This window comes from Mesoplodon mirus (assembly GCF_964341445.2).
Source record: "Mesoplodon mirus genome assembly, chromosome: 2".
In the NCBI taxonomy this organism is placed as follows: domain Eukaryota; kingdom Metazoa; phylum Chordata; class Mammalia; order Artiodactyla; family Ziphiidae; genus Mesoplodon; species Mesoplodon mirus.
The window spans coordinates 35,046,530-35,072,191 of NC_138977.1; the positions used below are offsets into that span (position 1 = coordinate 35,046,530).

The 25,662-nt window shown below is 38.2% G+C and overlaps 1 protein-coding gene across 3 annotated transcripts in view; it reads right to left on the minus strand.

Moving 5' to 3' along the window:
• The window catches only part of KLHL2 (kelch like family member 2), a 129,966-nt gene that overhangs the window by 45,150 nt on the left and 59,154 nt on the right, over positions 1-25,662 (minus strand). For all 3 annotated transcript variants that reach the window (XM_082606025.1, XM_082606024.1, XM_082606026.1), the window contains exon 5: positions 12,064-12,226. In XM_082606025.1, the coding sequence (XP_082462151.1) occupies positions 12,064-12,226 (163 nt within the window). The remainder of the gene's footprint in view (positions 1-12,063; positions 12,227-25,662) is intronic.

Below are 25,662 nucleotides of genomic sequence, written 5' to 3' on the forward strand. Positions count from 1 at the left end.
TCCTTATATATAAGGAATGTCTTCACTCTGTAGAGTAGTTTAACTTTGCTGTTTGCTTCCCTCCTACAAATAAAATAAGCGTATCAAGAAATGAGAGATAGGCTGTAAGGTCTGTCACACCAGGTCTAAAGGGTTCAGGTCCCTCATCCCAAATGAAGTCAACAATACAAATCCAAAGTTCTGCTTGTTCTGTTTTGTACCCTGTGATAAGGTACAAAGTAGTCTTTATATCTGATTTCTACACAACAAGCACCTTTTTGATCAAAATTAAATGCTGCAAGGGGCTCCTATAATTCCTCTATACTCCATCCAGTGCAGAATCTATCTGAGAAGTGAGGTTAAGTGCATGGATACAACAACAGTATTTTAGACCCACAAACAGCTTACCCCTGAGAGACAAAGTGTTTGGGGGAAAATAAAGATATCTCTAGTCTTCATTTTCTTAATTAATAAAATGACAGTGTTAGACTAGATAACTGCTAAGGTTCCCAACTAGTGCTAATACTCCATGAGTCTTTCATTCTGAATACTATTAGTCTCTAAGGGAAAAAAAAATTCATATATATATATCCAGCAGTTCCATTAACACAGACAGTTTGGTGAAACCTGAAAAAAGCTAGCTCACCTCAGCCAGAAAAACTGTCAACAAAGCAGAACAGAGAAACTGCATGTAGTTTGTTAGGACATAAATGAAGACCATAGTAAGTTTAAGAATATAAAAATGATTAATTCTTTTAAGAAGTGTCATTTAAGTCAGCTTAAATTCAATCAAGAAGTGGTGTACATCAAATGCTTTCACAGTTCTGCAAAGGATATCATTAAATTAACATTGTGACAGACCCTCGAATAAGCGGCATCTATTCTTTAGTATGTATATCACAAAGTCAAGGCTGGTGATACCATTCTTAGAACCACTCTTTCAAGTTTCCTTCAAGAGGGAAGATTTCAAAATCATGAGCTTATTTTGACAGATGTTTACCCCAAGCAGTGATTCCTAGCCTAAATTACAGAAGGGTGGGCAAATGATTGAAGTAAACTGACTGCAGAAGAAAATGTTATGGGACCAGCTCTCAGAGAGAATAAGGCATAATCTAGATATACCAAATTTGGGTGTGACTTGACTACTACTGGCCTATAAACTCCTATGAAGCAGGGGTTAAATCGTACTGAGCCTGTCATCACCCACAGCAGTTTGGTACATAAAGAGGGTAGCTCTGAAAGGACTGACCACTGAGTCTAAGCTGAGCAGCCAAGAGATGACTGGGAGAACTGGCACCAGAGAATACATATTTATGAAGAAATACAAGAGCACGAGAAGGCAGGAATATGGTCAGCACAAAGGTTGAAACCTTGGGAGTTCCAAATACCAACAAGGTTCAACATGCCCTAGAGTTGTGCTCTAAGGTGGCAAATGGGTTTATGGACGGAAGACAGCAGTCTCAAGGAGGTAGGAAGAGGGAGGCTCAAGGGAGACAACAGTATAGATTTTGAAGTTGCTGATGGCAAGAGAAACAAGGTACAGAGGGAAAAGACAATACAGATGTCAGACTTCGTATGACTGGAGGCCTGGAGTCCTAGAGAGAATGCTGCAGACTGACAGTCAGAAAGTGCAGAACCGAGGACAGTGACAGTGACAGAACAACAGTCTGGAAGTCTACCCTCCTACCCACCTGGTGAGTCGGGGGGGAGTGCCCCTTAAAGAAGTTTGCCCCCAACATGCAGGTATGGGACAAAGCAAAGTTTCATTTAAGACAAAGGGAGAGGGTACACACAAGAAAACAGCTGGGCATATAAAAATGTTTGATCAGTGTCCAAGCATAGTGGGAAGGCTCTTAAAGTAGGGCACTATGGGGCTTCCCTGGTGGCGCAGTGGTTGAGAGCCCACCTGCCAATGCAGGGAACACGGGTTCGTGCCCCGGTCCGGGAAGATCCCACATGCCGCAGAGCGGCTGGGCCCGTGAGCCATGGCCACTGAGCCTGCGCGTCTAGAGCCTGTGCTCTGCAACGGGAGAAGCCACAACAGTGAGAGGCCTGCGTACCGCAAACAAACAAACAAACAAAAAAAGTAGGGCACTATGGGGTGCCTGGACAGGCCTAGGATATATAAACAGATAATAGGGTTAAGAATAAGAAGAGAACAGGAAATAAACTGAAAGCATGTCAGTGACCTGAGGACTTCTCCACAGGTAGCCCTGTTACTGAGGAATGTCAGGTCCCTCAGAGTTTCAGCTAGAGCACTGGTTTGAATATGATACTAAAAATTTCCCCAAAGGTCAGTTAGAACCAATATTAAGCAGCTTCTCAATTTTTTAATGTGGGGAGTGGTGAGATGTAGGAATGACTAAGAATCGAGAACTTACTGTTTCCCTTAAATTTGTTAGAAATTCTCACAAGTCAACCACTGGTAACTTTTGTTTATCAACAAGGAAGGCTGAATAAAATTCATATTTCAAGTTAAAATCTAACTTCCAAAAGAATCTTTTGCTGGGACTATAAAAATGCCCCTGAAGTCGTAAGTTCAGTTTTTATCTCCTCTATATTTTCAGTTCAGCAAAAATGCTCAAAACAAAGGTCTTAATGATTTGGGAAATGAGTAAAACATGAACACCAATCAAAACACAAGTCCATAAACCAGCATTCTCCAAACAAGTTCATACTCTTGGCATAGGTGTGAAATTTTGAGTTTTTAGGTATAGAGCAAAAATAATTTCACACAGCTTTTCTGCTAAGAAAACAATTACTCAAGAGCATAAGAAAGGCTGATTACAGTCCAGAACACCAGGTCTCAACATGCAGGTCATTTTGCCTGACTGGTCTGGTGGCCCTCGGTGGTCCATGGTTTCAGGCTGCTCACGACCCTGGAAAAGCAGAGTGGGCCAGGGGGGAAGGGCTGTGACTGAAGCAATGGGAGGGGGTCACCAGGATGGGCAGTGCAGACTCTCCCCCAGTGCTGAGACCTTCGACCTTCCCCACTAGGTTTCCCATATTTTTACTTTTTCTAAAGATGCTGATAAATGAAAATGAACACGAGTTCACAGAAGAGATTCCCATGGACCATTTTAATTCTTTCATTACACCTGTACAATTTAATTCAATTATAATGAATAAGACACAGCTCATTTCCAATCTGCAAAAGAAAGGAATGAAGCAGATCTTCTGCCCAGAAGCTCTGGTGAGTTTTCAGAGGATAAGGAGTGCTCCAGCCTCTTAAGTGCAGTCACACCTTGGATCAGGATGTACCCTGAGGTTATGAAACTTTCTTCCCTTTCCCCTCTCTCTCCCTCAGCCCCTCTTTCTCCTCCCTGCTTCTTTCCACGTACATATGTACTTATGTATTTAATAACTCTTCTATTGCTCCTTATTTCTTCCTTTCTTTCTTTCTTGCCTGTATGTCACACAGTCCACTTATAAGCCCACTGTCTAGGACGGGGGAAAAAAGTTAAGATATTAACTTCTTCTATGTCACTGTTCCGGGAATACCTTCAGTCTCCTAGATTTATATGTTCAAATTTGAACTTAAAAGTAATTTAGGAGTTTGGGTAGCCCTTCTGGAGACATAAAATGTTTGAATTGTAAAAATAAAGGAGGGAGGGACTGAAAAACAATGATTTATTATGGCAGAAAAAGAGAACTCTAGGTATCTTCCTGTGTTGATTCCCTACCTCCCCACCTCCTGTTTGCTTAAGATATAAACAACAATCAGATATTTTCACTATGAAGAACAACTATTTTACTTTAGTATTATACTGGATTATTTATTTTAGAAAGTTTGTTGCAACTAGTTAACAATACCCCAAAGTTATGGAAATAGCTTGATTACACGAAGTTGGTCACTGCAATTTTACTTCTTTAAAATTATAAGGATGAAATATGTATATGAAATAATATTACTCAATTGCTTCAAAATAATATTGGAGAGGGCGCTTTCAAGATGGCAGAGGAGTAAGACGTGGATATCACCTTGCTCCCCACAAATACATCAAAACTACATCTACATGTGGAACAACTCCTACAGAACACCTACTGAATGCCGGCAGAAGCCCTCAAACTTGCCAAAAGGGTCTTGGTACTCTGCCCTGGTGTCAGGCCTGAGCCTCTGAGGTGGGAGAGCCAAGTTCAGGACATTGGTCCGCCAGAGACCCTCCAGCCCCACATAATATCAAATGACGAGAGCTCTCCCAGAGATCTCCATCTCAATGCTAAGACCCAGCTCCACGCAATGACCACCAAGTTACAGTGCTGGACACCCTATGCCAAACAACTACCAAGACAGGAACACAAGCACACCCATTAGCAGAGAGGCGGCCTAAAATCATAATAAGGTCACAAACACCCCAAAACACACCACCGGACATGGTCCTGCCCACCAGAAAGACAAGATCCAACCTCATCCACCAGAACACAGGCACCAGTGCCCTCTACCAGGAGGCCCACACAACCCACTGAAACAACCTTACCCACTGGGGGCAGACACCAAAAATGACAGGAACTATGATCCTGCAGCCAGAAAAAATGAGAACCCAAACACAGCAAGTTAAATAAAATGAGAAGACAGAGAAATATGCAGCAGATGAAGGAGCAAGGTAAAAACCCACCAGACCAAAACATGAAGAGGAAATATGCAGTCTACTGGGAAAATAATTCAGAGTAATGATAGTAAAGATGATCCAAAATCCTGGAAATAGAATGGAGAAAATGCAAGAAACGTTTAACAAGGACCTAGAAGAACTAAAGAGCAAACAAACAATGATGAACAACACAATAAATGAAATTAAAAATCCTATAGAAGGAACCAATAGCAGAATAACTGAGGCAGAGGAAGGGATAAGGGACCTGGAAGATAAAATAGTGGAAATAACTACTTCAGAGCAGAATACAGAAAAAAGAATGAAAAGAATTGAGGACAGTCATAGAGACGTCTCGGACAACATTAAACGCACCAACATTCGAATTATAGGGATCCCAGAAGAAGAGAAAACAAAAAAGGGACTGAGAAAATATTTGAAGAGATTATAGTTGAAAACTTCCCTAATATGGGAAAGGAAATAGTCAATCAAGTCCAGGAAGCACAGAGAGTCCCATACAGGATAAATCCAAGGAGAAAAACGCCAAGACACACATTAATCAAACTCTCAAAAATTAAATACAAAGAAAAAATATTAAAAGCAGCAAGGGAAAAGCAACAATTAACACACAAGGGAATCCCCATAAGGTTAACAGCTGATCTTTCAGAAGAAACTCTGCAAGCCAGAAGGGAGGGGCAGGACATATTTAAAGTGATGAAAGGGAAAAACCTACAACCAAGATTACTCTACCCAGCAAGGATCTCATTCAGATTCGATGGAGAAATTAAAACCTTTACAGATAAGCAAAAGTTAAGAGACTCAGCACCACCAAACCAGCTCTACAACAAATGCTAAAGGAACTTCTCTAAGCAGGAAACACAAGAGAAGGAAAAGACCTACAATAACAAACCCAAAACAATAAAGAAAATGGTAATAGGAAAATACATATTGATGACTACCTTAAATGTGAATGGATTAAATGCTCCAACCAAAAGACATAGATTGGCTGAATGGATACAAAAACAAGACCCATATATATGCTGTCTACAAGAGCCCCACTTCAGACCTAGGGACACATACAGACTGAAAGTGAGGGGATGGAAAAAGATATTCCATGCAAATGGAAATCAAAAGAAAGCTGGAGTAGCAATACTCATATTAGATAAAATAGACTTTAAAATAAAGAATGTTACAAGAGACAAAGAAGGACACTACATAATGATCAAGGGATCAATCCAAGGAGAAGATATAACAATAATAAATATATATGCACCCAATATAGGAGCACCTCAATACATAAAGCAACTGCTAACAGCTATAAAAGAGGAAATCGACAGTAACACAATAATAGTGGGGGACTTTAATACCTCACTTACACCAATGGACAGATCATCCAAACAGAAAATTAATAAGGAAACAGAAGCTTTAAATGACACAATAGACCAGATAGATTTAATTGATATTTATAGGACAGTCCATCCCCAAACAGCAGATTACACTTTCTTCTCAAGTGCGCATGGAACATCCTCCAGGCTAGATCACATCTTGGGTCACAAATCAAGCCTCAGTAAATTTAAGAAAATTGAAATCATATCAAGCATCTTTTCTGACCACAATGCTATCAGATTAGAAATGAATTACAGGAGAAAAAACATAAAAAACACAAACATGGAGGCTAAACAGTACGTTACTAAATAACCAAGAGATCACTGAAGAAATCAAAGAGGAAATCAAAATATACCTAGGGACAAATGACAATGAAAACACGATGATCCAAAACCTATGGGACGCAACAAAAGCAGTTCAAAGAGGGAAGTTTATAGCTATACAAGCCTACCTCAAGAAAGAAGAAAAATCTCAAACAAACAATCTAACCTTACACCTAAAGGAACTAGAGAAAGAAGAACAAACAAAACCCAAAGTTAGCAGAAGGAAAGAAATCATAAAGATAAGAGCACAAATAAATGAAATAGAAACAAAGAAAACAATAGCAGAGATCAATAAAACTAAAAGCTGGTTCTTTGAGAACATAAACAAAATTGATAAACCTTTAGCCAGACTCATTAGGAAAAAAAAGGGAGGGCTCCCCCCATGGCACAGTGGTTGAGAGTCCGCCTGCCGATGCAGGGGATACGGGTTCATGCCCCGGTCTGGGAAGATCCCACAAGCCGCAGAGCGGCTAGGCCCGTGAGCCATGGCTGCTGAGCCTGCGCGTCTGGAGCCTGTGCGCCGCAACGGGAGAGTCCACAACAGTGAGAGGCCTGCGTACCGGAAAAAAAAAAAAAGAAAAAAAGGGAGAACACTCAAATTAACAGAATCAGAAATGAAAAAGGAGAAGTAACAACTGACACTACAGAAATACAAAGGATCATGAGATTACTACAAGCAACTATATGCCAATAAAATGGACAACCTGGAAGAAATGGACACATTCTTAAAAAGCACAACCTTCTGAGACTGAACTAGGAAGAAACAGAAAATATAAACAGACCAATCACAAGCACTGAAATTGAAACTGTCATTAAAAATCTTCCAACAAACAAAAGCCCAGGACCAGTTGGCTTCACAGGCAAATTCTATCAAACATTTAGAGAAGAACTAAAACCCATCCGTCTCAAACTCCTCCAAAATATAGCAGAGGGAGGAACATTCCCAAACTCATTCTAGGGGCCACCATCACCCTGATACGAAAACCAGACAAAGATGCCACAAAGAAAGAAAACTACAGGCCAATATCACTGATGAACATAGATGCAAAAATCCTCAACAAAATACTAGCAAGCAGAATCCAACAGTACATTAAAAGGATCATACATCATCATCAAGTGGGGTTTATCCCAGGAACGCAAGGTTTCTTCAATATACGCAAGTCAATCAATGTGATAAACCATATTAACAAATTGAAGGAGGAAAACCATATGATCATGTCAAAAGATGCAGAAAGAGCTTTCGACAAATTTCAACACCCATTTATGATAAAAACCCTCTGGAAAGTAGGCATAGAGGGAACTTACCTCAACATAATAAAGGCCATATATGACAAACCCACAGCCAACATCATCCTCAATGGTGAAGAACTGAAACCATTTCCACTAAGATCAGGAACAAGACAAGGTTGCCCACTCTCACCACTATTATTCAACATAGTTTTGGAAGTTTCAGCCACGGCAATCAGAGAAGAAAAAAAATAAAAGGAATCCAAATTGGAAAAGAAGAAGTAAAACTGTCACTGTTTGCAGATGATATGATACTATACATAGAGAATCCTAAAGAAGTTACCAGAAAACTGCTAGAGCTAACCAATGAATTTGGTAGAGTAGCCAGATATAAAATTAATGCACAGAAATCTCTTGCATTCCTACACACTAATGATGAAAAATTAAAAGAAAAATTAAGGAAACACTCCCATTTACCATTGGAACAAAAAGAATAAAATATCTAGGAATAAACCTTCCTAAAGAGACCAAAGACCTGTATGCAGAAAACTATAAGACACTGATGAAAGAAATTAAAGATGATATAAACAGATGGAGAGATACACCATGTTCTTGGATTGGAAGAATCAACATTGTGGAAATGACTATACTATACAAAGCAATCTACAGATTCAATGCAATCCCTATCGAATTACCAAAGACATTTTTCACAAAACTAGAACAAAAAATTTTACAATTTGTATGGAAACACAAAAGACCCTGAATAGCCAAAGCCATCTTGAGAAAGAAAAACAGAGCTGGAGGAATCAGGCTCCCTGACTTCAGACTATACTACAAAGCTACAGTAATCAAGACAATATGGTACTGGCACAAAAACAGAAAGATAGATCAATGGAACAGGATAGAAAGCCCAGAGAAAAACCCACACACATATGGTCACCTTATCTTTGATAAAAGAAGCAAGAATATACAATGTAGAAAAGATAGCCTCTTCAGTAAGTGGTGCTGGGAAAACTGGACAGCTACATGGAAAAGAATGAAATTAGTACACTCCCTAACACCATACACAAAAATAAATTCAAAATGGATTCAAGACCTAAATGTAAGGCCAGACACTATAAAACTCTTAGAGGAAAACATACACAGAACACTCCATGACATAAATCACAGCAAGATCCTTTTTGACCCACCTCCTAGAGAAATGGAAATAAATACAAAGATAAACAAATGGGACCTAATGAAACTTAAAAGCTTTTGCACAGCAAAGGAAACCATAAACAAGACGAAAAGAGAACCCTCAGAATGGGAGGAAATATTTGCAAACGAAATGACTGACAAAGGATTAATCTCCAAAATATACAAGCAGCTCATGCAGCTCAATATCAAAACAACAAACAACCCAATCAAAAAATGGGCAGAAGAGCTTCCCTGGTGGTGCAGTGGTTAAGAGTCCGCCTGCCGATGCAGGGGACATGGCACGGGAAGATCCCACATGCCGTGGAGCGGCTAGGCCCGTGGGCCATGGCCACTGAGGCTGCACATCCAGAGCCTGTGCTCCGCAACGGGAGAGGCCACAACAGTGAGAGGCCCGCGTACGGCAAAAAAAAAAAAAAAAAAGGGGCATAAGACCTAAATAGACATTTCCTCAAAGAAGATATACATATTGCCAACAAACACATGAAAGGATGCTGAACATCACTAATCATTAGAGAAATGCAAATCAAAACTACAAGAGATATCATCTCACACCAGTCAGAATGACCATCATCAAAAAATCTAGAAACAATAAATGCTGGAGAGGGTGTGGAGAAAAGGGAACCCTCTTGCACTGTTGGTGGGAATGTAAATTGATACAGCCACTATGGAGAACGGTATGGAGGTTCCTCAAAAAAATAAAAATAGAACTACCATACGACCCAGCAATCCCACTACTGAGCATATACCCTGAGAAAACCATAATTCAAAAAGAGGCATGTACCACAATGTTCACTGCAGCTCTATTTACAACAGCCAGGACATGGAAACAATCTAAGTGTCCATCGACAGATGAATGGATAAAGAAGATGTGGCACATATATACAATGGAATATTACTCAGCTATAAAAAGAAATGAAATTGAGTTATTTGTAGTTAAGTGGATGGACCTAGAGACTGTCATACAGAGGAAGTAAGTCAAAGAGAAAAACAAATACCATATGCTAACCCATATATATGGAATCTAAAGGGAAAAAAACGTTCTGAAGAACCTAGGGGCAGGACAGGAATAAAGACACAGACATAGAGAATGGACTTGAGGACACAGGAATGGGGAAGGGTAAGCTGGGACAAAGTGAGAGAGTGGCATGGACATATATAAACTACCAAATGTAAAATAGATAGCTAGTGGGAAGCAGCCGCCTAGCACAGGGAGATCAGCTCGGTGCTTTGTGTCCACCTAGAGGGGTAGGATAGGGAGGGTGTGAGGGAGACGCAAGAGGGAGGAGATATGGGGATTTATGTATATGTATAGCTGATTCACTTTCTTATAAGGCAGAAACTAACACACCATTGGAAAGCAATTATACTCCAATAAAGATGTTTAAAAAATAATAATAATAATATTGCACAAGAGGATACAAAAATTCATGAAGCTGTAGATGTATGATTTGCATACTTTTTATATGTTCATTAGACTTTACTAAAAAGTTTACATATAAAAAATAATAACAGAGGAGGAGTAGTTAAGAGGGTGTAGTTAAAACAAGATTATCCATTAATTGACAACTGATGGTGAGGTGGGTGGTGAGTACTATTCTATTTTTGTATGTATTGCAACTTTTCATAATAAAAAATGCTATAAAATGTTACTTTAGAAACTTGAGCAACTTTAAGATTCAGATGCATGGTATAAAAGCAGTATATCTTTTAAATAAGACTTTGATTTAAGGTTTAGTGCATTAAAAATGAAAAATCAAATTTTCTTTGCAATTTTGTTGAAACTGACAATTTTTCCACAAAAAATTCTTGTCATAATTATGAAGGAAGACTCTATCAACTACGATGTATAGGTGTAATTCTTGTGGAAAATTGTTCACATTCTGTCGTAAACTACAATAAATTTATGATTGTAAATAAGAAAGAAATAATAAAATCTGTCTCCTTAAGACACAGTCAATGAGTTGGTTCTGATATGAGTGAAACTAACAGTTCTAGTATATCATGAGAACTATGTATGGACATGTTTTGCATTAATTCTATTTTATTCATTCCCTCTCTATCTCTTAAGATTCAGTAATATTTATCAAGTACCGTGAGACAACCAGCAGCCCGAGAAAGATATATTTAATGCAGATTACATATTATATGCATTCCCCAACTTACAGAAGGGTTATGTTCTAAAAGTTTATCTGTAAATAAGCATTTTGGGACTTATATCACATTTTCCCACTGAAACAATTTTATAAAAGGTAGTTAGGTCAATCAGACCACCCCACCGAAATCTATAAAGTTCAAACTTACTGGACCTATTATATTTTACTGCAGCGCTGTGGGCTTTTTTTTTTTTTTTCCAACTAACCACCTTGTACGACTATTTCTTTGATAAATGCAACAGGGATTCTAGGAATACTTCTCCTGTCAGAAGCTCTGTGTACACATACACACACACCCCTTACCTGGGTCTATGTGCCAAAATGTTCCTTAGTTATCAGAGTATGCAGAGTGGAGCAGAGTTTAGATGAGGGGCTCTTGCATTTGAAGGCTCCAGGAAGTTGGGGTTCTAGAGCTTACTAAGGGGCAATAGTCTTGGGAGGTTCTATGGTAACTGTTCCTACTGGCTGTCACAGATATAGGGCAGAGATGAGGGATTATAACTTCCACCAGGTTTATCTTCTAGAAAATCATTTTTTAAAAAATTAGACACTTCCTAATAATCACTTTTAATATGAATTTTTTAAATGTTTGTAAACTCAGAGCAAAATAAATTATAGGTTACTTTTGTGTACTTTAGCTACATCCTAAGCTATAACAATAATCTCTTCTCCCCGACTGGACAGACACAGGCCACCACAGGGAGAGGATGCCAGCAGGAGGTCCTGGAAATGAGTGTTTAATCTAAGGAGAGGGCTGCCTCTATTTGGGATCAACTTTTCTACCCCACTCAAAGGCAACTAGATTTCTTTGCTTTGAGTATTTTTATGCCACAGAATGTTTTCTTGGATACAAGAAAAAGGTGTAAAAAGCCACAGAGATAAAATGACTTAATTTCATATGTAAACACTTTCTTATATGCCTATTAATTTGATAATTTGAAAGAAAAATACATAGGGATTCAATATTTACATAAAACTACTAGGCCTAATACCACATACAGTTTCTTCTTTTTTCTTTTAAATTCAGAACTCCATGAACATGCTTCAATTATGCAGTGCTACCATACCATTATAAGACTGTAAATGTATTTTTATAAAGTCCAGGTCCAGAAATATGACACAACTTTCCAGATTCACTATAGAATCATATCAGAAATCAAGAGTTCCACATTCTTCCCTGTCTCAAACTCAGCCGAGGTTTATTCCACTTGCCTGCATAGGTGTTGGCCTTGTTCAGGAGGTCTGTGCATGCGTGCATATCAGCGAAAGCCCGGATTCCTAAGCAGTTGACAGGGTGAAGCTGAGATTCCAAAAATTCACAGCAAGTCTTCTTCACATCCTGTAACTGTAACAGACCAGCTGCTGGGAGAAGAACCTATAACACACAAGTAAGCATGGTTAGGCAACTGGCTAGAAGAAGTTTCACTGTTCACTGTGTCTATAGAGGGCTTAGGGGTCCAGCCACAGCTCAAGATCTGCATCCAGACCCCAGCATCCCATAGAAGAGTAATGTAACAATTATTTGCAAAAAGGGTAATGCCTCCTTCCATTCCCCATAATTTCTATGGACTCTTTCAAAGATCTCTTCTTGGTCACAAGAACATAAGAGATATCAGATCATATTAGATTAATGATTCTTTTCATAAGCAGAAACAAAATGTTCCTTTGAATTTTAAAAACATAAATTATTAGGCTGTTAGGGGGTGCTATGGTTCAGTGAAAATGGTTTTCTTCCCTTAGTTCAAGGAGTCATGAGCTTCAGTGAATTTATGGGGAAGGGGTGAGCACAGAGTAATAAATGCCACAACAAAGCCTCATTCTGTTTTTCCACTGTCTCTGAGTAACACCACAAACTGCTTTCCTTAGGGGGATAGAACAATTTAAAACTCAACAGTCTAACTACAATCAAACAGTTTCTCTGAAATGTAATATATGTGCTAAAAAAAACCATAAAGAGTAATTGCCTAATAATAACTTTTTAATTTGTATTTTTATTTCAATAACTCCAAGAGATTTTGTATTAATTAGGTTATTCTTTGGGATTTAACCAGTATCTTTACTAGAAATACTACATCCAACACTACAACTGCTTTTCAAATAGGTCAATGATGGAAAAATTCTTCCTTGTAAGTGAATTAGTATGATGCTTTGTAAAGGATCATATTTGAAAATCAAATTGGAAAACTTCATAAAAAATTTCAAAAAAAAGTGAATTAGTATGATGCTATGTAAAGAACCATATTTGAAAATCAAATTGGAAAACTTCTTTAAAAAAACTTCATAAAACTTCATAAAAAAGAAGTTTGCAAGTCCTTCTATAAAAGCCAAAGGGAAAAAAAAAAACTATCAGAATAGTCAATTTAAGAAAAGGTCACATTGGCATATTAGCATAAAAAATAAATAAGATCTAAGTTCCTTCAGGAACTGACTTTCATACATGCCAAGCTGCAGCCCAAAGAGAAAAAGAGAAAAGAGATAGTAGTTTTGAATATCCTTTACAATTTTCCTAAATGTATGTAGTAAGTCCTAAATGTGGAAGAGAAAGAGTGCATTCGTATCTTTCTGTAACACAAACTACTCTATTTTCTTCAAGGAACCACAGCAGCTTTAACTCTCAGATCTAAAGGCTGTGGGCCCGCATGTACACAATCAAATGGTTATGAAGCAAGGACTAAGAGGACAACTCTTTGTGTTTTAGTCCAACTCCACCAACTAATATTAGTTTTCTCTGAAAACAAGGCAACAGTATCTGGTGATAATGGCTTTTCCTTCTAAATTTAAGAAAAATAAAGTGTAAATAACTCTGTTTATAGCCAAATCTTTTGTATAATATATATAGTGTGTTTCGTTATGTTATGGGAATGAATCTCCATGGAAGGCTTTAGTTGCTGACAATTTGCAAGTTGGAGTTTTTCTACACTGGTATAATTGTGCTCTGAAGTAACGTAAAGCACATTCCAAGATGCTTAACTGTGCAGCCATTTAATTCAGCAAATACATATAGTTAAGTGGTCTTCAGTGTAAGATTCAATCTGTGAAATTTGCACAAATATCAATAGTAATGATCACCCACCTAATCAGCATTTTCCCAGAGACAACAAAGTATAATACAGTAGTACTCAAATTGCTTCGTAATACAGAAAGACAGGGATCCTTGAGGGGGAAAGCAGCCAAGCAGAAGCAGGTTCACTCACGCATTGTTGGTGGGTGTGTACACTGGTTCAACCTCCATGAAGAGCAATTTGTCTACTTAATCAAAATTACAAATGCACATATCCTCCAACCCAGCAATTTAACCTACAGATACACTAACATATGCACAAAAGCTCACACACACAAGACATTCATTAGAGCATTATTGTGGGTAATAGCAGAAGTTAGAAAAAAGCCTAAATGTCCACTGTAAGGAGACTGGTTAAACACTGGTGATTATCCATTCGATGGAACACTGCAACCATTCAAAAGAATGAGGAAACTATATGAATGGGAAATTTTCTAAGATATATTCTTAAGGGAAAAAAATCAGCAATTGGTTCATACTATGCTGACATACACATACACACCCATATTTATATACATAGCCATCTAAAAAAGCAGCTATAGCAGACTTTTAAAAATTTATTTTGCTTCCTTGACTTCATCACTACCAACTCTAGACCTACCCTATCAGGAGACTGAAATTCATAAAACTGTAGAATCCCAGATCTGGAAAGGATATGGCAAGTCATGTAGGCCAGAGATATAAAAGTTATTTTAATTGTAGGCCACATGGCTAGAGATTCACATATAATTTTTTATTGATGACAATGATGGGTTAAGTGGTTCCATGACTGGCAAACATATATTAAGTACACCTTAAATGTTAGTAACATGTGTAAAATGAATTTATTTATATTTTCCTTTTATCAGTAAATCCTTCAAAAATGCCTCAGTTTTATGATGTAATTTTACTAGGATTAAACTTCAATAGCTCATAATTATTAAATAATTATATACAGCTTCAAAAACAATTAATAATTGGCCCAGGCTTACTAACATGATGAAAACAGGAAAGCAGCTGGGACCACACCAAATGCCCAGATTACTCTATGTATCAGACAACCAGCTAAAAAAACAAACAAACAAAACATGCTCAAATTACAGATGAACCATATCCCACAGTCAGAATCAAACAGCTGGCAGCCTATGAGCTAGATGCCTTGGGATCAAGTCAAATCAAACCTCCTGATTTGTCTGATGAAGAAACCAAATCCTAGAGAGGCCAAAAGATCTGAACAAGTTGCACAGAGCTAGTGATATAAAATTCACCAACTCTTTGGTCTATTGTTCTTTCCACTACCTTGAGCCCCATCTGTAGATGCAGAATGGAAGTGCTTGTCTAATTTCTAAATCTGCAATGTTGCTCTTTTCAGAAGAGTAATAAAGACGAAAATCACTTCAACTGAATTCATGCAGTTGCTTCTGTTTACTGACTAATTACTGTGTCGGGCACTGTCTTAAGCACTTGACAGGCAACAGCACCTCATTACCCCCATTAGACACAATGAATACAGAGGCTGGGAGAAGCTGGTAAGTTGCCCAAGGTCACACACCTGGATGGGATAGCTTGAATCTGCTAGGAGAGAGGTATTAACCAAAGTGGGTATAATGTTTAGATGGCACAGACGAACATTCTCATGTTAATAGTTGGGAATACATCTTTAAAGTTACTATTTATTTCAATAAAATAAATTCTTAAATAAATTTAAGCAAAAACTGAGTCATGAAGATAAAAACATTAAGTATTTAATAGTATGAGCACTACAGAATATAGCAAATCATGAAGGTGGCACACAAATTACTGATTTGGGAGATCAGATTTAGTATCCTAATCTTTCAGTATCTGATATCATTCTGGCTTCTGTGGTTTTTACATATCGCTGAAAAGGAAGATGTGCTTTTTAATCTGGGGTGATCATAATCCCATGGCTTATTTTCTACAAAGTGGATTAACTGTACAGTTGGTAACAAATGTGGGAAACACCTATATTGTGAAGAGGTGGTTTCTTAATGTGCTATTCAGGTCACAAAAATATCTTAGGCATTATAATTAAGAAATCTGAAGAATACATTTATGTCTCTAAAACTAATTTTCCTGAGCTCTCTAAAGAAGTAGTTGAATAGTGCTGCTTCATATATGAAATGGAAGTATATATATATATATATGTATTTTTTTTTTTTAAAGGATAGCTTTATTACTTTGCCAGGCAAAGGGGGACACAGCAGGCTCCTGCCTCAAAAAACTATGTGTCCCAACCCAGGAGGATTTGATAAGGCGTTTTGTAACAATACTTCCCAAGGGAGGGGTTGCTGACAAGATTACGGTGTGTGCAGGGTCTCAGGTCCTTGGACTCCTAAATCTTTTTTTTTTAATTTTTTAATTTATTTTTTTATACAGCAGGTTCTTCTTAGTCATCAATTTTATACACATCAGTGTATACATGTCAACCCCAATCGCCCAATTCATCACACCACCACCAACACCACCCGCGGCTTTCCCCCCTTGGTGTCCATACGTTTGTTCTCTACATCTGTGTCTCAGTTTCCGCCCTGCAAACTGGTTCATCTGTACCATTTTTCTAGGTTGCACATATATGCGTTAATATACGATATTTGTTTTTCCCTTTCTGACTTACTGCACTCTGTATGACAGTCTCTAGATCCATCCACATCTCAACAAATGACCCAATTTCGTTCCGTTTTACGACTGAGTAATATTCCATTGTATATATGTACCACATCTTCTTAACCATTCATCTGTCGATGGGCATTTACGTTGCTTCCATAACCTGGCTATTGTAAATAGTGCTGCAGTGAACACTGGGCTGCATGCATCTTTTTGAATTATGGTTTTCTCTGGGTATATGCCCAGTAGCGGGATTGCTGGATCATATGGTAATTCTGTTTTTAGTTTTTTGAGGAACTGGCATACTGTTCTCCATAGTGGCTGTATCAATTTACATTCCCACCAACAGTGCAACAGGGTTCCCTTTTCTCCACACTCTCTCCAGCATTTGTTGTTTGTAGATTTTCTGATGATGCCCATTCTAACTGGTGTGAGGTAATACCTCATTGTAATTTTGATTTGCATTTCTCTGATAATTAGTGACGTTGAGCAGCTTTTAATGTGCTTCTTGGCCATCTGTATGTCTTCACTGGAGAAATGTCTATTTAGGTCTTCTGCCCATTTCTGGATTAGATTGTTTATTTTTTTAATATTGAGCTGCATGAGCTGTATATATATTTTGGAGATTAATACTTTGTCCATTGATTCGTTTGCAAATATTTTCTCCCATTCTGAGGGTTGTCCTTTTTTCTAGTTTATGGTTTCCTTTGCTGTGAAAAAGCACTGAAGTTTCATTAGGTCCCATTTGTTTATTTTTGTTTTTATTTCCATTACTCAGGAGGTGGATCAAAAAAGATCTTGCTGTGATTTATGTCAAAGAGTGTTCTTCCTATGTTTTCCTCTAAGAGTTTTATAGTGTCTGGTCTTACATATAGGTTTCTAATCCATTTTAACTTTATTTTTTTGTATGGTGTTGGGGAGTGTTCTAATTTCATTCTTTTACATGTAGCTGTCCAGTTTCCCAGCACCCCTTATTGAAGAGACTATCTTTTCTCCATTGTATATCCTTGCCTCCTTTGTCATAGATTAGTTGACCATAGGTGTGTGGGTTTATCTCTGGGCTTTCTATCCTGTTACATTGATCTATATCTCTGTTTTTGTGCCAGTACCATATTGTCTTGATTACTGTAGCTTTGTAGTATAGTCTGAAGTCAGGGAGTCTGATTCCTCCAGCTCCGCTTTTTTCCCTCAAGACTGCTTTGGCTATTTGGGGTCTTTTGTGTCTCCATACAAATTTTAAGATTTTTTGTTCTACTTTCTTAAAAAATGCTATTGGTAATTTGATAGGGATTGCATTGAATCTGTAGATTGCTTTGAGTAGTATACTCATGTTTTCACAATATTGATTCTTCTCATCCAAGAACATGGTATATCTCTCCATCTGTTGGTATCATCTTTAATTTCTTTCATCAGTGTCTTACTGTTTTCTGCATACAGGTCTTTTGTCTCCCTAGGTAGGTTTATTCCTAGGTATATTATTCTTTTTGTTGCAATGGTAAACGGGAGTGTTTCCTTAATTTCTCTTTCAGATTTTTCATCATTAGTGTGCAGGAATGCAAGAGATTTCTGTGCATTAATTTTGTATCCTGCTATTTCACCAAATTCACTGATTAGCTCTAGTAGTTTTCTGGTGGCATCTTTAGGATTCTCCATGTATAATATCATGTCGTCTGCAAACAGTGACAGTTTCACTGCTTCTTTTCCAATTTATATTCCTTTTATTTCTTTTTCTTCTCTGACTGCTGTGGCTAGGACTTCCAAAACTATGTTGAATAATGTTGGTGAGAGTGGACATCCATGTCTTGTTCATGATCTTAAAGGAAATTCTTTCAGTTTTTCACCATTGAAAATTATGTTTGCTGTGGGTCTGTCATATATGACCTTTATTATGTTGAGGTAGTTTCCCTCTATGCCCACTTTCTGGAGAGTTTTTATCATAAATGGGTGTTGAATTTTGTCAAAAGCTTTTCCTGCATCTATTGAGATGATCATATGGTTTTTATTCTTCAGTCTCTTAATATGGTGTATAACATTGATTGATTTGCATATACTGAAGAATCCTTGCATCCCTGGGATAAATCCCACTTGATCACGGTGTATGATCCTTTACTGTGTTGTTGGATTCTGTTTGCTAGTATTTTGTTGAGGATTTTGCATCTATATTCATCAGTGATATTGGTCTGTAATTTTATTTTCTTGTAGTATCTTTGTCTGGTTTTGGTATCAGGGTGATGGTGGCCTCATAGAATGAGTTTGGGAGTGTTCCTTCCTTTGCAATTTTCTGGAAGAGTTTGAGAAGGATGGGTGTTAGCTCTTCTCTAAATGTTTGATAGAATTCACCTGTGAAGCCATCTGGTCCTGGACTTTTGTTTGTTGGAAGATTTTTAATGACAGTTTCAATTTCATTACTTGTGATTGGTCTGTTTATATTTTCTATTTCTTCCTGGTTCAGTCTTGGAAGGTTATACCTTTCTAAGAATTTGTCCATTTCCTCCAGGTTGTCCATTTTATTGGCAGAGATTTGCTTGTAGTAGTCTCTTAGGATGCTTTGTATTTCTGTGGTGTCTATTGTAACTACTCCTTTTTAATTTTTAATTTTATTGATTTGAGTCCTCTCCCTCTTCTTCTTGATGAGTCTGGCTAATGGTTTATGAATTTTGTTTATCTTCTCAAAGTACCAGCTTTTAGTTTTATTGATCTTTGCTATTGTTTTCTTTGTTTCTATTTCATTTATTTCTGCTCTGATCTTGATGGTTTCTTTCCTTCTGCTAACTTTGGGTTTTGTTTGTTCTTCTTTCTCTAGTTCCTTTAGGTGTAAGGTTAGATTGTTTATTTCAGAGTTTTCTTCTTTCTTGAGGTACGACTGTATAGCTATAAACTTCCCTCTTTGAATGCTTTTACTGCATTGCATAGGTTTTGGATCGTCATGTTTTCATTGTCATTTGTCCCTAGGTATATTGTGATTTCCTCTTTGATTTCTTCAGTGATCTCTTGGTTATTTAGTAACGTACTGCTTAGCCTCCATGTGTTTGTGTTTTTTACGTTCTTTCCCCTGTAATTCATTTCTAATTTCAGAGCGCTGTATTCAAAAAAGATGCTTGATATGATTTCAATTTTCTTAAATTTACTGAGGCTTGATTTGTGACCCAAGATGTGATCTAGCCTGGAGGATGTTCCATGCGCACTTGAGAAGAAAGTGTAATCTGCTGTTTGGGGATGGACTGTCCTATAAATATCAATTAAATCTATCTGGTCTATTGTGTCATTTAAAGCTTCTGTTTCCTTATTAATTTTCTGTTTGGATGATCTGTCCGTTGGTGTAAGTGAGGTGTTAAAGTCCCTCACTATTATTGTGTTACTGTCAATTTCCTCTTTTATAGCTGTTAGCAGTTGCCTTATGTATTGAGGTGCTCCTATATTGGGTGCATATATATTTATTATTGTTATATCTTCTCCTTGGATTGATCCCTTGATCATTATGTAGTGTCCTTCTTTGTCTCTTGTAACATTCTTTATTTTAAAGTCTATTTTATCTAATATGAGTATTGCTACTCCAGCTTTCTTTTGATTTCCATTTGCATGGAATATCTTTTTCCATCCCCTCACTTTCAGTCTGTATGTGTCCCTAGGTCTGAAGTGGGGCTCTTGTAGACAGCATATATATGGGTCTTGTTTTTGTATCCATTCAGCCAATCTGTGTCTTTTGGTTGGAGCATTCAATCCATTCACATTTAAGGTAATTCTCGATATTTATGTTCCTATGACTATTTTCTTAATTGTTTTGGGTTTGTGTTTGTAGGTCCTTTTCTTCTCTTGTGTTTCCCACTTAGAGAAATTCCTTTAGCATCTGTTGTAGAGCTGGTTTGGTGGTGCTGAATTCTCTTAGGTTTTGCTTGTCTGTAAAGCTTTTGATTTCTCCATCGAATCTGAATGAGATCCTTGCTGGGTAGAGTAATCTTGGTTGTAGGTTCTTCCATTTCATCACTTTAAGTATATCTTGCCACTCCCTTCTGGCTTGTAGAGTTTCTGTTGAAAAATCAGCTGTTAACCTTATGAGAGTTCCCTTGTATGTTACTTGTTGTTTTTCCCTTGTTGCTTTCAGTAATTTTTATCTTTAATTTTTCCAATTTGATTACTATGTGTCTCAGCGTGTTTCTCCTTGTATTTATCATGTATGGGACTCACTGCGCTTCCTGGACTTAGGTGGCTATTTCCTTTCCCATGTTAGGGAAGTTTTCGACTATAATGTCTTCAAATATTTTCTCGGGTCCTTTCTCTCTCTCTTCTCCTTCTGGGACCCCTGTAATGCGAATGTTGGTTTGTTTAATGTTGTCCAAGAGGTCTCAGGCTGTCTTCATTTCTTTTCATTCTTTTTTCTTTATTCTGTTCCGTATCAGTGAATTACACCATTCTGTCTTCCAGGTCACTTATCCGTTCTTCTGCCTCAGTTATTCTGCTATTGATTCCTTCTAGTGTAGTTTTCATTTCAGTTATTGTATTGTTCGTCTCTGTTTGTTCTTTAATTCTTCTAGGTCTTCGTTAAACATTTCTTGCACCTTCTCGATCTTTGCCTCCATTCTTTTTCTGAGGTCCTGGATCATCTTCACTATCATTATTCTGAATTCTTTTTCTGGAAGGTTGCCTATCTCCACTTCATTTAGTTGTTTTTCTGGGGTTTAATCTTGTTCCTTCACCTGGTATATATCCCTCTGCCTTTTCATCTTGTCTGTCTTTCTGTGAATGTGGTTTTTGTTCCACAGGCTGCAGGATTGTAGTTCTTCTTGCTTCTGCCCTGGGCCCTCTGGCGGCTGAGGCTATCTAAGAGGCTTGTGCAAGTTTCCTGATGGGAGCGACTGGTGGTGGGTAGAGCTGACTGCTGCTCTGGTGGGCAAAGCTCAACTTTAATCTTCTTGACTGCTGATGGGTGCGGCTGGGTTCCCTCCCTGTTGGTTGTTTCGCCTGAGGCAACCCAACACTGGAGCCTACCTGGGCTCTTTGGTGGGGCTAATGGCAGACTCTGGGAGGGCTCACGCCAAGGAGTACTCCCCAGAATTTCTGCTGACAGTGTCCTTGTCCCCACGGTGAGCCACAGTCAACCCCCGCCTCTGCAGGAGAGCCTGCAACACTAGCAGTTAGGTCTGGTTCAGTCTCCCCTGGGTTCACTGCTCCTTTCCCTGGGTCCCGATGTGCACATTACTTTGTGTGTGCCCTCCAAGAGTGGAGTCTCTGTTTCCCCCAGTTCTGCTGAAGTTCTGCAATCAAATCCCACTAGCCTTCAAAGTCTGATTCTCTAGGAATTCCTCCTCCCGTTGCCAGACCCCCAGGTTGGGAATCCTGACGTGGGGCTCAGAACCTTCACTCCAGTGGGTGTACTTCTGTGGTATATGTCTTCTCCAGTCTGTGAGTCACCCACCCAACAGTTACGGGATTTGATTTTACTGTGACTGCGCCACTCCTACCATCTTATTGTGGCTTCTCCTTTGTCTTTGGATGTGGGGTATCTTTTTTGGTGAGTTCCAGTGTCTTCCTGTCGATGATTGTCCAGCAGCTAGTTGTGATTCTGGTGTTCTCACCAGAGGGAGTGAGAGCTCATACTTCTACTCCGCCATCTTGGTTCAGCTCAAAATGGAAGTATATTGATACAATAAACCTTCATAGCCACAAAGCACTATGAGCTAATAGAAAATTTCCATTTGTTTCCTTTTCAATATGCTTCACTAGTATTAACTCTGAGATTGATTTTAAAAATCCTAAGGCTCTCTAAGATCCTCAAGTGTATTCCAAAATGTCAAAGAAAAAGCAATTATATTGTTAATATAGTCTGAATGTTAATGATATATTCTAAGAATGTAAAAGTGATTAATTCCCATACAGTGTATATATTGAGAGAGGACCACATTCCAAAAGCTAAAACATCTCTCTTGGGTACGCCAAGCCCTACGAAAAAATGTAAAGTAGGCAGTTTGTCTTGGGGCTGGCCCTCACCACTCCTTCCTATGGACTCCTCCTACGTTTCCCCCTTAGTTCTATTCCATCAACCCTGATGCTCTCCACTCAGACCCTGGTGCTCTCACCAGGGTCTCAGTTCCTGCAGGTCACTACTAACAGCATCGCTCCATTTCATTTGCTTTGTAACACTCAGCACTGTCAGAATCAGTCTTTATGTATCTGCTCCCACATGGACTCTCTCTATCCCTGCAAAAGAACATATACTCTGAGACCATAGTCACATCTGTTCTACCCTCTGTTGTATCCTCAGGTAGCAGCAGAATATATAGGTGCTTAATAAATAAATCAACCTGAAAGTAAATTATTTTGTTACTCTGGTGGTATACAATTTTGGATGTCTTTTGACCCAGAAATACTATTCTAAAATGTATATGGGACACCTGTGTCCTTCTGCAAATCCTCTCAGTCCCACCTCTTGTTCAAGCTACCACTGCAACAACCAAGTGCAAGTAGTACTTGATCACCTTTGTGAAGATGTAACTTAACAGTGTCTCACCCCAGCCCCTACCATACCTGTCTGTGGCTGCCTACTGGGGGTGCACTTAGGTACCCACACCTGCACAACCTGGAAGCACAGGGGAAACAATGCTTGTGGGACCACCTTGGACCAGTGGAGAATGGTTCAAAGGAAGATGACAGATAAATGCTTCCCCATTTTCTTCCCCAAGCAGATAGCTCTGAGACACATTTCATAAGGCTCCTCAAAAGGTCCTGGTGAAAATAAACATGTCACATTTATATCTATACCACATTTTGAAATGGTTTTCCCTCCTTTTCAATTCAAATCCCCCATTTACTCACTGTCACTCTCTTGGATCACTTTCTAACTAAACTAACTGCCCAAAAGCTTTGCTTTCAGGGGAACCCCAGTCTATTATACTACACATGGAACAAACCGTGAATGTGGATATATTTAGTTATAATATTAATTACAGTGCTGTTTATAATATTGAAAATTGAAAAGAACTTACATGTCCAATAACAGTGGGTAGATTATGCAAATTCTATATTATCAATAAAATTGAATACTTTGTAAGTACAGATGTCCCTCGGTTTCCACTGGGGACTGGTTTCAGGACCCTCCAGGGATACCAAAATCCACAGATGCTCAGGTCCCTTACATAAAATGGTGTAGTATTTGTGTATAACCTACACATATCCTCCCATATACTTCAAATCATCTATAGATTATAATACCTAATAAAATGTAAATGTTATGTAAATAGTTGTTAAATACAATTTAAATGCTATGTGAATAGTTACCAGCACACAGCTTTTTGGAACTTCCTGGAATTTTTTTTTTTTTTTAACATTTTTAACCTCTGGTTGGTTGAATCCGTACATGTGGAACCTGAAGATATGGAGGGCCCACTGAATTAAAAGAAATATAGTAGATAAATAGTTAATGACTAGGAAGAATGTTCCTAATATATTTAGTATAAAAAGCTAATTTCTAAACAGTCCCCTTTTTTGTAAGCACACATACACATAAACACAGAGACAGTACTAGAGGAATATTCCACAATTGTTAATGGGGATGTTATCTCTGGTTAACAGTAGTATGGAGGCTTTCTATTTTGTTCTTTTTATTTGTATTTTCTAAATTTTCAATCATGAATATGCACCATTTAAATGGTCACATATTATTCTAAAGAAAGTCAGGGAGAAGCAAGTAAAGTAATGCCTTTCTGGACATCTAGAACTCTAGCCAATACAGCAATGGTAAGTAAGCTGTTTATTTAGTGACTATCACCCACCACTCACCATAAACTGCCTCAGTTTGGCCTGTCCTCTAAGTACCATGAAGCTGAAAGGCCTTTAGTCATAAAGCTAGTGTTTTGTAGAACAGTAAGAGGTTCTACACATTCATCTTCTTGTTCATGTGAATAGCAATCTCTTTAAGTGCTTGGAGAAACATGAAGTAAAAGAACATGCCAGCTGATTAAATAAACTTAACTCCATATGCTATCATTTTGTTAAACAGAAAAAAAATTTTCCATCTAGATATGTTGATTTCCAACATATGGAGACACATAAAGCCTAAACATTTTATGCTGTGGAGATGTTTTCTGCAATGAACAAAGAAGTGGGGGGAAAGCTACCGCTGACTCCTGAAGACAAGTAGAACACTTGGCACGGAAGACACCCGGGCCAAACAATGAGCACCCATATGACACTCTTACACCAGCTGCACATTTTAAAGTAAGAAGCTTTCATCCTACTTCACGTTGTCTGACAAGCCAAATTACATATAAGATGTTTCACTTAGACAAGTACACTCCTTCTGCTTGGCTATTAGGATCTGTAGTTTATTTTCAGCTTGGGTACTTACTCCATAGGGGGAAATAATTTATGTAGTAAATCTTTTAAATCCTGAGCCATTAGCAGGGTGTTTATTAGAATATACTACCATGGGGTCTGATTATTCCATAGATGTAAGATTTCCAGATGTCTAGGAAAACATGCAAACACGATGCTCACAGCTCAGTCCCTATTAACGTTACAGTCAGTGTATTTCTAAAAAGAAAATTTTTATTAATTTCCCAGCCATCTTATAGTCATATCAGAAGCACCTGTTTATTTAAAGTGCCAGGGCCTTGTGTGACGTGACGTGAAAACATGTAAACAGCTGCCCGAAGGGCAAGAGCAGAGGGTAGAAATTACCCCCAAAGTTAAAGAAGCTATATGTTGTTAGACTCAAAAAGCCTCATTATGAAATATAACCTATAACTTTCATTAGCATATGTCTTCTAAAATCTGCATTTAGTCCCAATTTATAAAAAAGTCATGTTCCACAAGTTTATTTTTTCAACTGGCTACATGACACTCATTGCACATTTACTCATAGAAACAGTACTAAAAATAGTTATAAACCACAACAGCAATGAACATAATATTACTACTTGACTGCTATGACCTCAGGGGACAGTGGGTGCAGAGAAGGAAGAAGAAAGTTTCCTTCCTCTTTCTGGGATGTAGGCCTGGCCAGGGACAGAGTTTTGAAATAGGAAGTGTTTGTCATTGGCATCCTGCCACCTCATTCTCACTTCTACATCTCAAAGCCCTAAAGCTGGGCCACAGGCAGCCAGTTCTCTGTGCTGTGTACCCAGCTATGATTCTCCACCCAGATCTGCCTT